At 45.9% G+C, this 16600-nt stretch overlaps 1 protein-coding gene across 21 annotated transcripts in view; it reads right to left on the bottom strand.

Annotated features, from left to right (window-relative positions):
• The window catches only part of LOC147729783 (uncharacterized), a 373027-nt gene that overhangs the window by 178390 nt on the left and 178037 nt on the right, over positions 1 to 16600 (bottom strand). For all 21 annotated transcript variants that reach the window (XM_086954663.1, XM_086954667.1, XM_086954668.1 and 18 more), the window contains exons 3-4: positions 10285 to 10332; positions 9854 to 9886 (exon numbers count right to left, since the gene is read on the bottom strand). In XM_086954663.1, coding sequence (XP_086810789.1) covers positions 9854 to 9886; positions 10285 to 10332 — 81 coding nt within the window. The remainder of the gene's footprint in view (positions 1 to 9853; positions 9887 to 10284; positions 10333 to 16600) is intronic.

Below are 16600 nucleotides of genomic sequence, written 5' to 3'. Positions count from 1 at the left end.
GTTTGGTCGCAATCGTATACTTTACAATGCAAGCATGCATTCCGAGCGGAATGCATGCCTGCATTGTTGAAAGCAGGGGTGCAGTTCATCCCTGCACCCTGTGGTCGGCACCCCAAGGTTCCTGCCACCGGGTGCAGGGATCAATTGAGGTTCACCATAGGTGCCCCCAGGCTGCCATCCGGCAGCCTCACACCCATGGGGGCCCTGCTGGGGGCCCCAGAGACAGCTTCCGATTGCCTTTTCGTGCCGGACACACCGGCATGAAAAGGCAGTGAAAAGCTGCCATCGTACTCCCTCGGTCGTAAAGAGGCGACCGAGGGAGTACTGAGGGATTTCCGGTCTGCAGACAGGCTTGTCCGCAAACAGGAAATCCAAGTTGGATTCCTTTCCGACCGAGCCCATCTGAATGGCTCGGTCGGAAAGGAATCCGGCCGGCACTGACCGATTCGGTCGGAAGGGCTCCAAACATGGTTCGGAGCCCTTCCGGCCGAAATCGGAATCGGGTGAAAATCCCAAAATAGCAATGTTTCTCATACGTGTAAAAGTAAATTTACTGCTTGTAGATTTGCCTTTCTGAATAGGTCCCATGGTATTCATAATTTTTTTAAGCGTCTTTGGGGCACCCTTCTTCAGCCATTTGCTTCTTTTGTTTCAGAACCCTCCGCCTTTGGTTTGAGACAGAGTCATTCATAATATGGCTCAGCCCGTGACTGATTTGGTGCATCCTTCCACCACTATTGGAATGTATACAGACCTATTTTGCTCCTAAAAGCACTGTAGAAGAGCACTGGCAAAAGCAACTAAAAGAAGCAGGATACAGAATGTAAAGCACCCCTTTTGCTCTGTATTTTTCAGATGCTTTTGTCTGCACTTTAATGCAATCTGTTTGATGTTTAGCATGCTGACACTTGATATGCATGTCATACAAACATCAAACCTGTAGTCTTTGCCAAGATCTGCTTAAAGGACTCCAGCTCATACAGAATACTGCATCCAAACTCATCCTGGACCTCCCCAAAAGGACCCACATCACCCCCTCAGAAACTTCACTGGCTGCCCATCCAGAAGAGTTGCAAGTTCAGGATCCTCACACATGCCTTGGAAGCTCTGTACGATCAAGGACCGGCCTGCATCAAAAACAACTGAACTTCCAACAACCTGCAAGACACCTGCGCTCCTCCTCACTAGCCCGTGCGCACCCCCTGCATCTGTTGTAGGTGCAGCAGAAGCTGCTCCTTCTCCTACATCGCCGCCAAGACCTGGAACGACGTACCCCTCCATCCTCAAACAGCAACCTCCCTGGTGGACTTCAGGAAGAAACTCAGAACCTGGCTCTTTAATGGAGACGTCACACCCACAGTGCCCAGATACCCCTAGGGGTGACAGTGCTTCACTATACAAATGCTGATTGATTGACACACATGCAATCAAACTTCTACATTCTAACCAGCATGAACAATGAACTTCTTGTGTTTATAGTGAAATGAATCGTATGTTGCACATCGTGGCTGTCTCGTGGACTGCTACCAGAAGATGCATGGAATGCACATTAGCGACATTCGATGTGGCTTGCGGGAGAGGTCAGAGACAGTTAACGGGCAGAGCAGGCGGTAGGGAGCAGGCGGGTGACCTCCGACTGCGATGAGCAATAAATCCTTATCAACCTACTCAAGAGTGTGTGTACTTCATCCAGTGCCGGCTTTAGGGCAGTGCGATTGGTGTGGCCGCACTGGGCGCTGGCCTGTGAAGGGAGCACTGACCTCATGGGGGGCACTGTGTTTAGCCATAACTTATGACTGGAAAGATATGGGGCACTGTTGCCCAATGGCAGTGAGAGAATCCGAGGAGAGGGTCATGAGGTTTGGGGGCGCAAAAATTGATTGTCGCACTGGGTTCCACCAGTGCTAAAGTCGGCCCTGACTTCATCTACAAACAATTTGGTGACAACTACCTGAGTCTCATCACCGTTAGGTCGGACCTACGTTTTATGTACTTTTCAAGCTTTTGAACCTAATCTACACATCTAAATGCTGGCTCATGGTTTCTGGCTATCGTCTGACTAAGCGTTTGTTTAGCGGCGTACAGAGATCTTCTTTGACAAGGTACTGTTTTGTTAATAAGTTACTTACTTGATTTGAGATCTCGTGTTCAGACCTCGGGGGCAACTCTATTTTCATCCACTCCACGGCTGGGGTAGCATATGTGACATCACACGCAGTACGTGACGCCATCTTGGTGCAGTTCCGATTACAAGTTTCAATGGTACGTGTCTCCTGTCAGTTCCTAAAGCCTTTGTTAGCTTCTTCAGCGTCTGATTTCAAGTCATCAGCATTATGCACTCATTGTCTACAAGCGGTAATCTGCACACCTCAATTAGATACTGTTCATTTTTACAACTATTTCACTTCAGGTTTTTTTGTCATTTTCTTCAATCGACGATCAGTGATCTGCATACCTCAAGTAAATGCAGATCACACTAGGGTGATTTGCACACCATTCCGTTTGCCATTTCATTTGTCACAAGGTACTACATATTTTACTCTGTGTTTTTACAACCGGTGATGTGTTCACCAATACTGCAGATCACGGTGATATGCTCACCAACATGGTTGATTTATGCAAAACACAGCACCATGATGTTTTTTTCTTGTGTACATCAGTCTGATTGCATACACTGGAGCTTAGACCAGTTATCTTACTCAAGACATACTGCTATTTTTCCTTCTTCTTTCTTTGGATAAACCTTACCCTTAGTTACCCTGCTTATATTAATATGGCATCCAGTCAGATAGTTACACTACCTCCCTCATTTTTACCAGATGGTGACTTCCCCTCTATAGAGTGGGAAGATTGGATTGCAGTCTTTGAAAATTACATTGAAGCTATTGATGGCTTATGTTTCGCTGCGTCTAGGAAAAAGCTTTATTGTTAAAGTGTCTAGTTAAGCAAGGCCAACACGATTTTAAATTGTTGCCGGAGTTAATGGGAGCTGATGGTCAAACCATTGAAAATCCTTACTTGGAAGCAAAGCATAGATCGGGAAAGTACTATGGGAAACAAGTCAATATTGTCATGCAACAACATAAGTTTTATTCTTTACCACAGAAAGAGAGAGTCAGTAGATCAAATGGTCACGCGACTGTGAGAATTGCCAATTAAATGTGACTTTGGTCCCATAACAGATGATTCATGATCAATTGATAGTGCAAAGCAAGAGTAAAAGAATGCAAGAAATACTGTGGGCAGCCCACTTCATAAGAAGCCATTGCTGTAGCAAAAATTGTAGAGGAGTCCGATACATGCATGAGAGAAATGCAGAGACTAGAGCCAAGAAAAGACAATGCTGTAAATGTAGTTGCGAGGAAGGAAGATCTTTCGTCTGCTGACAACAGATCTAAACAAAAAAATAATATAAGGCACCTGTGACCAGACCCAAAGCTATGGTGGCTAACAAGAATAAATTTAATGGTTGTTACAGGTGTGGGAGCATGGGTCATGCTGCAGATTTTAGAGATTGTTTTGCGATAGACAAAGACTGCAGTAAATGTGTAAAAAGGGGGCATCTGGCAAGAGTTTGCAAAGATTTTTCAAGAAACAGAGTTGCATTTGTTGATGAAGATAAACCAACATCGGACATAGTGCTATGTGTTGAGTCTGAGGGTAAAGTGAATATACAGAGACCAAAAGTGGTCTTTATATTGAATGGTGCATCAGTGGAACAAATGGTTGATCCCAGTTCCATGTATCTTTCATCATCTTTAAAGATAAGTGTCCAAATACATCATTATGCTCTAGTAACATCACCCCTAATGTTATGGTGGAGAATGCACATTTTGAGGGGTTTGTGGAGATCAACTTTGAGTTAAAGGGTAGGAAAGCAATAGGCAAAATGTATGTTTTCAAGGGATAGTCCATCCATGTTGGGGTGGGTACAGCAACATGATTTGAATGTAGTCCAGGATCCTAGGTCAAAAGAGCAAGTTTTGACAGTAAAGGATGGTGACAATGTGGAATCCAGTCTCACTAAACATTAGAAAGCCTTTTGTAAAAATGTGGGTAAACTCCTCGGACCGCCAGACTCGTATTCAGCCCCTTAACCTCATATACTTTTAACCAAAACAACATTGAGCAAGAAACCAACTACACACAGTCAATCTCCTAGCTTCTACCAACATAATACTGAGAAATAAACCTACCACACATACATACAATCTGATCCTCTTGTATTCTCAACCTACATAACCCTGCAATAAAGCCACCACACTTAATTTACTGCTACCACTACAAAACTAACACTGAGCAAGGAAACCAACTCCAAAACGAATTGCCACTCTGTTACAGGAGAACTCTAAAATGTTTGCCCTCTGTGCCAGCACAACAATGAGCAAACACTTAATCAACTGCAATTTCTTACATTATTTTACTGTGCACTGGGAAGCCAACAACTACAGAGTCCACTGGCTGCCCTCTCTACCAACATAACAAAGAGAAAAGTAAACACCGCAATCTCAGACTTCTGCACTCCTTAACAAGGAAAAGTTACTCACCTTTAATCCTAGTTCTCCTCCAGGGGATCCTCATCAAAGTCATAAACACTGAATAGTCCCGTCCCTCGCACAGGGATCCCAGAACTCTTTTAAACAATATTTATTAATGTACATCTAACTTTGTACAACAGTATTCTACCTATATGTTTGCAGCCTAAAGAAAAGCCAAAAATGGCCAAATTTCATTTTTTATTAAAGGAGCCAATTACATACATTTGTGTCACTGATAGAGTAGTGACAATATAAAATCTTTCACAAAACTTTTTTTTTAAAGGAAATGTGTTACATTGTAAGTCAATAGGCTGCACTGTAAAGCATAGGAGAGAAAACAGACAAGGTGTATTTAAGAACTTCAAAATATACCCTGCATCCCATCATGCTCTACAGATGACAGTTAGATCCGATCATTTTTGCGAAAATCAGAAGATCTTGAGTAAAAATTGCTGAAACAAGTATTTCTTGTCTCGGAGGTGGGAGGGTACCTTATGACTTTGATGTGGATTTTCCTTGAAAGGGTACTAGGATTACAGGTGAATGGCGTTTTCTTCTTTTCCAGGGGATCCTCAAAAATAATCATTAGCACTGAATAGAATAGCAAGTCCAACCAATAAATAAGCATACAAGAAATAGAAAATAACTCCAGCAATCATCAGAAAACGTTCCTCAAAGAAGCCTGCCCTACTTGAGTATCTGACATGGAGTCTGAATCTGGACAATAGTGGAAGTATGAACAGATCTCCAAGTAGCGGCCTTATAAATTTCTGAAATTGGAATATTCTAAGATGGACTCTAGTAGCAGCTTTTCCCCATGTGGAATTTGCTTTAGGTTTACCAGGTAGGGACTTTTAGCTAGCTGGTATGAATGTAGTATACAGGAAACTATCCATCTAGAAATGGACTGCTTTGATGAAGACAAGCCTGTTCTTACTGGAACATAGTTTAGGAAAAGATGATCTAATTGTCTTCTATCTTTAGTTTTGTGTCTAATAGATTTTAACAACTCTTTTTACATCTAGAGAATGAAGAGATCTCCCTGCTGCTGTTGAAAGATTGGGAACAAATGTAAGCAAAGAGATGGTTTGGTTAATGTGAAAATCTGAAATCTTCTTAGGAAGAAAACTATTACTGTGGAATACTGTATATGTTTCAGTAGCACATGAAGCCAGAATTTCACTAATTCTACGCACAGAGGTAAAAGCGACTAAGAAAGCTGCTTGCCATGTAAGATGTTTTGTGAATAGGTTCAAAGGGTGGGTTCCATTCATTTGGATAAGCTCCCAGGGATGAGAAGGGGATTTAACAGGAGGAAATACCCTTTTAATATCTTCTAAGAAAGTTTTAACTACAGGTATTATAATGATACAGCCACGAAGAAAAGCTGCACTGCATACTCCAATAGACCAGGGACTAGAGAAAGTAAGGGCTGTGATCTGCAACATGATCTTCTTGAACGCTTGGACAATGACCTGCTTTTATATGCTCTCCCAGGTCTAGTTCTAGATCTGAAGTGTTGACCCCTCCTTGAACTTCTAGATCTTCAGAAGACTTAGGTGGAGAAGTAGCCAGTTATGGGCTGCTCAGGGGTCTCGCATGAGTAGTAGGAAGAGTTTGTGGTGTTGCATTAGGTAATGTGCCTGGACAGAAATGAGAAGATGATTATTTCCTAGGTAATTGTGTGCTTGAAAGCTGGATCTCAGGTGTGACCCTTTAAGAAGAATAGGCGTCGGAAAAATCACAGTTTGAAGTTTGTGGAACATATTTTTGTTGCAAACTTTGAAGCCAGTGTGGTGATGTTGAATGTAGAGTGTGAGCTACCTCTTGATGCGGACCATGGTTAACAATATATGGTTCAAGGAGGCTTTGATTGTAAAGTCAACATTGAAATATATTTGGATATTGAGATGTACTTTGACGGCAAATGCATGGGTCTTTCAACGCCGATGTTGTCTTTATGGTCAAGATGTGCTTCGCCGGTGAGATGTGCGCCACTAAGAGCTTCGATTGACTTTCGATATCTTCAGTGACTTTGAAGTTGAAAGGTTTGACATTGAGTGGTTTCTTTACAGCATCTTTGATAGAGTATCTGTTGACTGTAAACACGCCAGTAGCTTTTCCGTTTTTGACGTCATGCTTCTCAGTGTCAAATGGAGACTTGCCTCTTTCTCTGATGGTGCTTCTCACTAGTTCTCCCTCTGTGGGAGTCCTCGAAGCCGGAGGAAGGAACTAAGGAAGAAGAATTACCTTCCCTAAGGCTCTTGCTGACCACGTTTGGGTCCTTGACTTCTTTCTTGGAGGCCATTAGGCCTGATCTTCTCTCTACCCTAGAAGGTGCTTCTTGAGATCTTTTGACAGTGGGTACCTGTCTCTGAATGATGGTCTGCCAAAAGGCAAAAATGCAGACAGAGTGTGGCTCTGTCTCGGTCTTCATTTTCCCACAAGAAGAGTACATCACAAAAAGTTAAGGCATTTTGACAAGAAAATATTTAGTTTTCTGTCAAAAAAGATGCAAGCATACTATCCTCCATGAAAGATGTCAAGTGAATACAAAAACAAGAGGTTTTGGAAAGTTATTGCAATTATATAGAGCAAAAAACCAGAGCTGAGTGGCCCAGGATTATGATTCCAGGCAGCAGAATAATAAACTGACCTAAGTGACACCTGTAGAAAATAATGGGATGTAAAGTGTATTGTGAGGTTCTTAAAGGCACAGTGCTAGTTATATCTCCTATGCTTTACAGTGCACCCTATAGGTTACCAATGTCACACATTCCATATCCATTTCTTTTAATAAAAATGTTTTAAAAGGCATGCAGAAGATTTTTTATGGTCACTTCTCTATCAGTGACCACATTTTATGTAATTGGCCTCTTTTCAAAAAATGAAAAATAAATGTAAGTTGTCCATATTTCACCTTTCTTTAGGCTGGAAACATAAATGTAGTTTACTGTTGTACAAAATTGGATGTACATAAATGTATAGTTTAAAAGTACTCCAGGATCCCCATGAGTGAGCAGGACTATTCAGTGCTTATGACTATTGATGAGAATCCTTGTGAGAACCAAAATGAGCTCAGACTCATTATAACAGTCAGACTCCTGCACTGTCTGTCAGGGGAGTGGCCATGGTGTAAACCTCACACAGAAATTTTGGCCCAGATTTAATACGATTTTGCAGCGAGGTAGCGCCACTTTTGTGGTGCACAATTCAAAAAAGGGGGTGGTGATGAACAGAGTGTCTGAATTAAGCAGACCACTCTTACCCAGTCCAAAGATCAGGGCTTGATCCATCACCGTTATTTAGCTCACTGCACCATCCCAGCTCAGAACCTGGCTATATGCAAATTAGTCTGTCTGTCTGTCGGAAAGGAGACAAGCTTCCGGGGACCGGTTTCTGGCATTTCAGCCGTCGTCGGCCCGGCTTGCTTGAATCCTGATGGTGCAGTGAGCAAAGGACTCATGTCTGAGTATACCCTGCCACACCTATAGTGGCCAAAAACGATTGAAAAAAGGGGGTGGTGTGAACAGAGTGTCTGAATTAAGCAGACCACTCTTACCCAGTCCAAAGATCAGGGCTTGATCCTTCACCGTTATTTAGCTCACTGCACCATCCCAGCTCAGAACCTGGCTATATACTCAGATGTGAGTCCCTTGCTCACTGCACCATCAGGATTCAAGCAAGCCGGGCCGAAGACGGCTGTAATGCCAGAAACCGGTCCCCGGAAGCTTGTTTCCTTTCCATTTAAAGATTTGGCTTGGTAGTTTGGTCTGCCCTGTTCCCATGATGCGCTGGGCCAGGGACAGAATAATTTGCATGTAGCCAGGTTCTGAGCTGGGATGGTGCAGTGAGCTGAAAAACGGTGATGGATCAAGCCCTGATCTGTTGACGGGGTAGGAGTGTTCTGCTTAATTCAGAGACTCTGTCCATCACCACCCCCTTTTCTGAATACTTTTGTGGTGCAGACATCATGCAAAATGCGTGATGGGATTTACCAAGCCACACAAATCTTAATTTGCGTGGCTTTACGTGAGAATGTATCCCAAAAGTAACGCAACCTAGCGCACAGCGATATCTTGCGTTACCTTGCGTTACCTTCCGTCTGGAAGGGTATTACATTGGTGGAACTTGGGCATTCCCATGTAACCACCCATGTATTTCGACACAAAGCCATATTTACTGAAGTCAGCAAACATTGGTTCGCACCAAAATTGTGTGCCTATCTAGGCTAGCATAATGAGAAGCAATATCTTTATTTCTCCTCGATACTTCCTCTTTGCATGTGGGCTGCATTTGTAGCGGACACACAAAGAAGAACAAGCCTCTAAGAATAGGTTGTTTTTGCTCAGAAAGCTATACCTTCCTGCACAAAAATTATTCTGACCTCAGTGCAGGCGCAGTTGCGCCATGGCGCATGGGTGCCTGCATTCACGCTAGTCAGCGGGAAGTGAGCCAGCGCTACAAGTGAGCAGGACTGCTCCATTTCTTAGTGGATATGGTGTATTTCTACTCTATTCCTTTGAGTGTCATAAAACTGTGCCCTTGTCTTTATTGTTCTCTGCCTACGACTTTGAACAAGGAGCCCAAAAAGGAGCATCTGGTTTGCCACATTGGCTAGGGCAGCACTAATCTGTTGACTAGGGAAACAAGATGGTTTGAAATCAACCCATGGCTATGAGCCACTGATATTAACAGAGCAGTAACTTACAATGCTTAAGAGAAACATGGTGGTGATGTCATGAAAGCGGCAGCTGGTAGAGAACATGTCTGGAGGGTCACTCCGAGGAATCTGTGTCAACGCTACCATCTCTGCCTTCTTACAAATGTGCAAGGAAACCAACACATACAGCCTCTTGTACACACTAGCATTCAAACCATGCACAAAAAAAGTCGGGAAACCCACTTACACTATCAGCACCAGTGCTTAGTTTACCAAAAAGGTAAAAAAAACTTAACTGCAGGGGCCCAACGATTGTCATAGGAGTCTGCTGTTGGTGCTGCCAAATGACATGATTGCCGAATACCGAGGCTAGGCTGCCTACACTTGATGGCACCACATGCCTCTTTCTTCCACCACTCTACACTTCCTTTCTCTCTATCTCAGTTTTGTATATTCTTTTTCATCTCTTCTTTCTCCTTTTGTGACTGTTTTCCTATCTTTATCATCCTCTTTCTTTCTCACTTTTCTGCTTGCCTCTCTCTTGCTCTGAGGGAAAGCGTGGGGATGAAAATTATTTCCTTTACGCAAAAATTAATGCTCGTGTCCACCAACTGCATCGTCTGTACAAAATGGAGAAAAAAATGTCTCTTACCTGGTTTGGGTGGTTTGCCGCCTGCACCAACTCCTATTGAAACACAAAAGTCATAATGTCATAATTATGCAATAGAAGAATGTCACTATTTGAGAAAACATTACAGTCTTGGTGTATAGCAACTGGCAAAGAGCAATGTCAAAGACCTTTTTACTCTCGAACAGCCAATTTGAGATCCAAGTATATATTTACACTCTTTGCAACTCATCAGTGCCTGCACTAACGAAGGACTTTGCAACTTCACACACAACAGTTATAACTGGTCAATTGTTTGTTCTGATGACCACACAACCTATGACACTCTTGTCTGTGGCGGTCTCTTTGTCTTCCATTTATCTTGCTTGGTTTATAGCAGAATGTGGTAGCTCTGGAGACGATTCCATGGCATGGAGTAAAGCAATCATAATTACGCATCTATTACTTTGACCCACCTGCTCCTCCGACACCGGCACCAGGCACTACTCCTGCCCCGCCAACACCTGCGATAGACAGAAACAGAAAGTCAATGTCATATCTATGTACTGGTATTTATCACCACCTCTTTGTGGGTGCAACAGTACCCGCACTGAAAAAAGCGAGGAGAGTGAAAAGGCAAACAAAAAGTAAAGTGATGTACAGAAAAAGAGCAAAGAAGGAAGATAAATAGGGAAGGGTGAGATAATGGAAGAAGGGAAAACCAGTGAGACCAACTAGAGAAAGAAAGAGAGGGATATCTGCTTAGAAACAGACATAGAAAACAGAGAAAACCAAAAATGCCCTGTTCAGAGCCACCAACCCAGAGAGGACGATTAGGGAGGGTTCTTGTCTGGCGCAGAGAAGACAGAAAATACCAAAAAAGTCCGCTCTTGACAGGAATTATTAATGAGATAATGTCCAGCAAATGAAAAGTTATTTTCCTTAATCTATGATTACCCAGGCCATGCTCAAGTTTAAGATACCAGTCTCTGAATCTCGACAGAACTCCCTAATGAAAGGTAAGTGTGCATTTTAGGGCGCCTCAGTCTTGTAAATGGGGATGCAGTCTGTTCCACTTCAGTAATAGGTAAGGTACCCTGCCCTTTCCTTTGTCGTCAACATTCCACTATCGCCCTGCCTTCTGCCTAGCCGTACCAGTATCTTCGTCTATCAAATTGCTTTTGAGTCAGTGTTGCACCACAATTCTTGCCCTAGTATGGTATGCTAAAGCAAGTGGGAAAGGGTCTTTTGTTTCAAATATTTTTTATACCGCAGCATGTGAACAAAAGCATAGACTCAGAAAACAACCAAACACAAAAAGGCTATAAAACCTGAGAATAAAGGGCCATATGTATCAAGATACCAATTAGCGATTCTGTAATAGCGATTTTTAAGAAATCGCTATTTTAGAATCGCTAATTGGTATGTATCAAGAAAATCGCAATTTGTTTTGCAATTTTTTGATATTCCTTGATTGCGAATTCGCAAATTGCGAATTCGCAATAAGGAATACTTTCCCATTAAGTAGTAGAAAGCTTTATTCGATTTTAAGACAATATAAAATCATAAAAACAACAATCATTATATACAATTTCACATACATCATAGGTACACGATAAAAATAGTATTAAACAATATATGTATAAGTACATATGATAAAGCCTTACAATCATACAATACATCATAAAAAGTAAAAGGGCAATTTGGGCTCTCTCAGCTAATTTGTGCAAAATAAAGCATACCAATTATCAATGAACCATTTTTAAATTGCGAACAGACTCAATTGCTGACAGACTCAACAGGCACACAGAGACTTAAGGTATTTATTTCTCCGTCCCGCCGGCTCACTTTTTAAACTACCTCCTTTGTTCAAAATGGCTGGAGCCATAAAACTGTATCAATAAATCCCCTCCGGTACCTCTGTCCACGAGGCTCCTCAGCCTCATCCACACAGAGATAAGCATTCCTCCCAGCTAGCTTTGAGCATTGCTGGCTCAAATAGAAAGTGAAATTCCTTCCCCTATGCTCAAAGTAATAGCAGCAGACAGAGGACTAATAACTCCACCTCCCCTGCTTGCATGAAGGGGAAGGGAAACTGCTCTTCCCTGCTATCTAAGCAACAGCAACAAACAGAGGACTACTGTCTCTATCTCACTTATTTGGCGGCCATTTCTGACTAGTCTCTCTCTTGGGCGGGCTTCATTATCTGAACATACACTAAGAACTTACCATTTTAGACTAATCTCAACTACCGAATACTTTGCTCAGTTAGGTATCAACACCTTCTTGGGTAAGAATGTCTGCCTATTATTGCAGTATTATACTTCTACCTGTATTTTGAACTTTTGTAACGCACAGATTGCTACCTCATATATGAAAGAATGTCTGCCTATTATTGCAGTATTATACTTATACCTGTATTTTGAACATTTGTAATGCACAGATTGCTACCTCATATACGTTGGTTGATAACTAAGGTCACTTTTGATCTGGATTTTTGATTTATGTACGTTATTGTTTGCATCTGTATTCTGTTCCTATATTCTATTAGTAATTTACTTAAACTGGTACTCTGCACTATTCTGCACTTTTCCGCAACCTGCACCTATTCCCACTTCTCTCTCCTGTTATGCGCCGACTGCTACCTCATACATCATACTTCTTCTTTATTCTGCACTATTCTGCACAGTTCTGCAAACTGCATCCATTCTCACTCTTCTCCTGTAATGCACCGACTGCTACCTCATATATCTCTTGTTGCTCACTAGTGTCACTTCTACCTGTATTTTAAACATTTGTAATGCACAGATTGCTACCTCATATATTTTGGTTGCTAACTAATGTCAATGTTGATTCTTGATTTTTGATTTATGTAAATTTGTGTTTGCATTTGTATCCTGCTCTTATACTCTATCAGTATTATACTTTCACCTGTATTCTGCACTATCCTGCACATTTCCTCAACCTGCACCCACCCCTACTTTTCTACTTTTCACTTTTGTACTTTGTAATTTACTGTATGCATCTGCTATACTGCACACTCTTATACTTTTGTTATGCTGGTTGATCACTAGTGCCACTTTTGTACTTTGTAACTTATTATATGTATTTGTTTCTCTACACACTCTTATATTGGGGTATGCTGGTTGATCACTAGTACCACTTTTGTATTATGTAACTTATTGTATGTATTTGTTTCCCTGCACATGTGTACCACTATAGTGCATTCTCCCACACCCACCTAAACCACCATCCCAACATGGATCCTATCGGCAATCACACATATAAAATCAACAACCCACCGACACTCACCAAAAAAGACGCTAAACGCTTTAAACACAACTTCCTTAGGTCACACCCTGAAACCGCCTTTGCTGACACCTACTTCTCACCGGTCAATGGATCCCTGAACACTGATATCATCTTCCACACCACACGCAGAGCTCAATGGAGAAAAGCGTTCCTCGCCTTACTCACCGTCTCCACCACCAGGAAATCCGCGCACAACCTAACTCTCTCCATCACGCCATCCCAACTCTTTCCAGGCAGAGCCACCATCACTATTTACAATAACGGGACTGTCCTAGCTCAATCCACAGACAGGAACCTGGATCTACTAGACAACTTGTTCCCCACTTTCAAAGAGCACCTCTCCAATTCGCGGACCAACACTCATCTCTCCTCCAGTCCCACCAACCATGACCTCACAGCTCCCACCACCCACAACCCCTCCAACCTACTTCAGCGCCAGTTAACTACTACACACTCCTCAATCAGGGACACACCTACCACCCCCGACCTCCCATCTCCCACCCACAACCCCTCTATCCCAGTTCAGCACCAGCTAACTACGACATACTCCTCAATCAGGGACACACTTACCACCCCTGATCTCCCACCCACAACCCCTCTATCCCAGTTCTGCACCAGGCAACTGCCACATACGCCTCAAACACAGACACTGTGCCTCTCGACGCCGGGTCACCCCCTTACCCCCTCTCCTGCTCGCCTGCTGATCCTGCCTGCCTGCCACCTCGCCTGCTGATCCTGCCTGCCGACTCCGTCGCCCCCCAGCACCCCCGAGCGGCACAGCCACAGCTGAGCCGGCCGCTCGCCACTTTTTCCCGCCGCTGGCCCCCTGCGGCCCGCCCACCACCGGCCCATTGGCCAAGCCGTTCGCCCAGCCCAGCAGACCCGCCCTCCCGTCCCCCTTCTTATGATGCCCCCTGAGCGACCGCGCAGCGGACGCGCGCAGCGGGAGCGCCGACTGAGCGCCGAAGGTGCGCCAAAGGTAAGCCCGTCTGCGCCCGTCCGCGCCTGGACCGCGCCCAGTGCCAGGACACCTGGCCCCCGAGGACCCCAGCCTACCCGCCGGACGTACGACGCCACCACCCTCAGCGCACTCAACACCGGCCGAATCCCGGGATGCTACCGAGCCACCCCGAGACGAACCCACGGACCCTTCAGCTGTCACGCCTGCAAGTTCTCCTGCATCCGGACCTGCCCCACACCAGCACCCGCCAAGCCGATCACCAGCAGCAACCACCTCAAGTGCATCCTACTCAACACCCGCTCCGTCCACAGACACATCATCGAACTCTGGAACCTCCTCGACACCACAGATCCTGACGTCGCCTTCCTCACGGAAACCTGGATGAACGACTCCTCAGCGCCCGACATCGCCATCGCCATACCAGAGGGCTACAAGATCACCCGAAGAGACCGAGGCAACCAGACGGGAGGAGGCATCGCCATCATCTACAGGGACACCATCCGCATCACGACCAACACCGACGACACCCTGACAACTGCCGAGCACCTGCACTTCCAGATCCACACGAACCCCAGAACCACCCTCAGAGGCACCCTCATCTACCGACCCCCGGGACCACGCACACAATTCAGCGAAGACATCGCCGCCTTCATCAGCCCGCACGCCCTCCCATCCGCTGACTACATCCTCCTGGGGGACATCAACTTCCACCTGGAGAACAACAACGATCGCAACACCACCACCCTGCTTGACAACCTCGCCAACCTCGGACTCGAGCAGCTGGTGACCACCCCCACCCACCTCGCCGGACACACACTCGACGCTGTCTTCTCATCCAGCAAGGACATCGTCTTCAGCCACGACACCGGACTCCACTGGACGGACCACAGATGCGTCCACTTCACTTTCAGAAGATCCACGATCCACCACCAACAGCAACAGGTTGCTCGAAGAAACTGGAACAAGATCACAGCAGACCAGCTCGCCGCTTCCCTGAGCCAGCACCCTCCCGCCAGCTCAACGAACCCCAGCCAGGCCGCCGACAACCTCACAAAGTGGATCAGCAACTGCGCAGACGTCCTCGCCCCACTGAGGACCCCGCCTAGCAGACCCGGCAGCAAGAGGGCCCCATGGTTCACCGACGAACTCAAGAGCTCCAAGAAGAACTGCTGAGCCCTCGAGAAAGCCTGGAGAAGGGAACCAACACCAGACAACATGACCACCCTCAAGCTCGCCACCCGGAAGCACCATCAACTGATCCGCACCACCAAGAAAACAGCATTCAAGGACCGGCTGGACAACAACGCACACAACTGCAAGGAACTTTTCAACATTGTGAAAGAGCTCTCCAATCCCAACGCCGGAAACAACGACATCACCCCGTCGCAAGACCTCTGCAACTCCCTCGCCTCCTACTTCCACAACAAGATCGCGGACATACACAACAGCTTCAGCCCACAAACAACGCTCCCAACGACCGCACCAACGCCCCCCACCACCACCCTCAGCGCCTGGACCCAGATCAACACAGAAGACACCATCCGCACGATGAACTCTATCCACTCCGGATCCCCGACCGACCCGTGCCCCCACCACGTCTTCAACAAGGCCGACGCTGTCATCGCACCCCACCTGCGGGACATCATCAACTCCTCCTTCGACACCGCCACCTTCCCTGAGAGCTGGAAGCACGCCGAACTCAGCGCTCTACTCAAGAAACCAACAGCGGACCCCACCGAACTCAAGAATTACCGCCCCATCTCGCTCCTCCCGTTCCCAGCCAAAGTCATCGAGAAGACCGTCAACAAGCAGCTGGCCACCTTCCTCGAGACGAATGGATCCCTCGACCCCTCACCGTCTGGCTTCCGAGCCAACCACAGCACCGAGACCGCCCTCATCGCTGCCACCGATGACATCCGAGCCCTGCTGGACAACGGTGAAACAGCGGCCCTCATCCTCCTAGACCTCTCCGCGGCGTTCGACACTGTCTGCCACCGCACCCTAGTGCAGCGCCTCAGCAACACCGGAATCCAGGAGAAGGCACTGGAGTGGATCATCTCCTTCCTCGCTGGAAGGACACAGAGAGTCCGCCTACCACCGTTCAGATCTGCAGCCACAGAAGTCATCTGCGGCGTTCCTCAGGGCTCCTCGCTCAGCCCCACCTCTTCAACGTCTACATGAGCCCCCTTGCGGCCATCGCACGCCAACACAACCTCAACATCATCTCCTACGCCGACGACACCCAGCTGATCCTCTCCCTGACCAACGACCCCGCCGCCGCCAGAACCAACCTCCACGAAGGGATGAAAGACGTAGCTGAGTGGATGATGACCAGCCGCCTGAAACTGAACTCAGACAAGACAGAAGTCCTCATCCTGGGCTCCTCGCCCTCCGCCTGGGACGACTCCTGGTGGCCCCCCGCCCTGGGCACCGCACCCAAACCGACAGACCACGCACGCAACCTGGGCTTCATCCTGGACTCCTCCCTCTCCATGACCAGACAAGTCAACGCCGTCTCC

Source organism: Lissotriton vulgaris, chromosome 2_1 (genome assembly GCF_964263255.1).
Source record: "Lissotriton vulgaris chromosome 2_1, aLisVul1.2, whole genome shotgun sequence".
In the NCBI taxonomy this organism is placed as follows: Eukaryota; Metazoa; Chordata; class Amphibia; order Caudata; family Salamandridae; genus Lissotriton; species Lissotriton vulgaris.
This window is presented reverse-complemented; position numbering and strand designations above follow the sequence as displayed.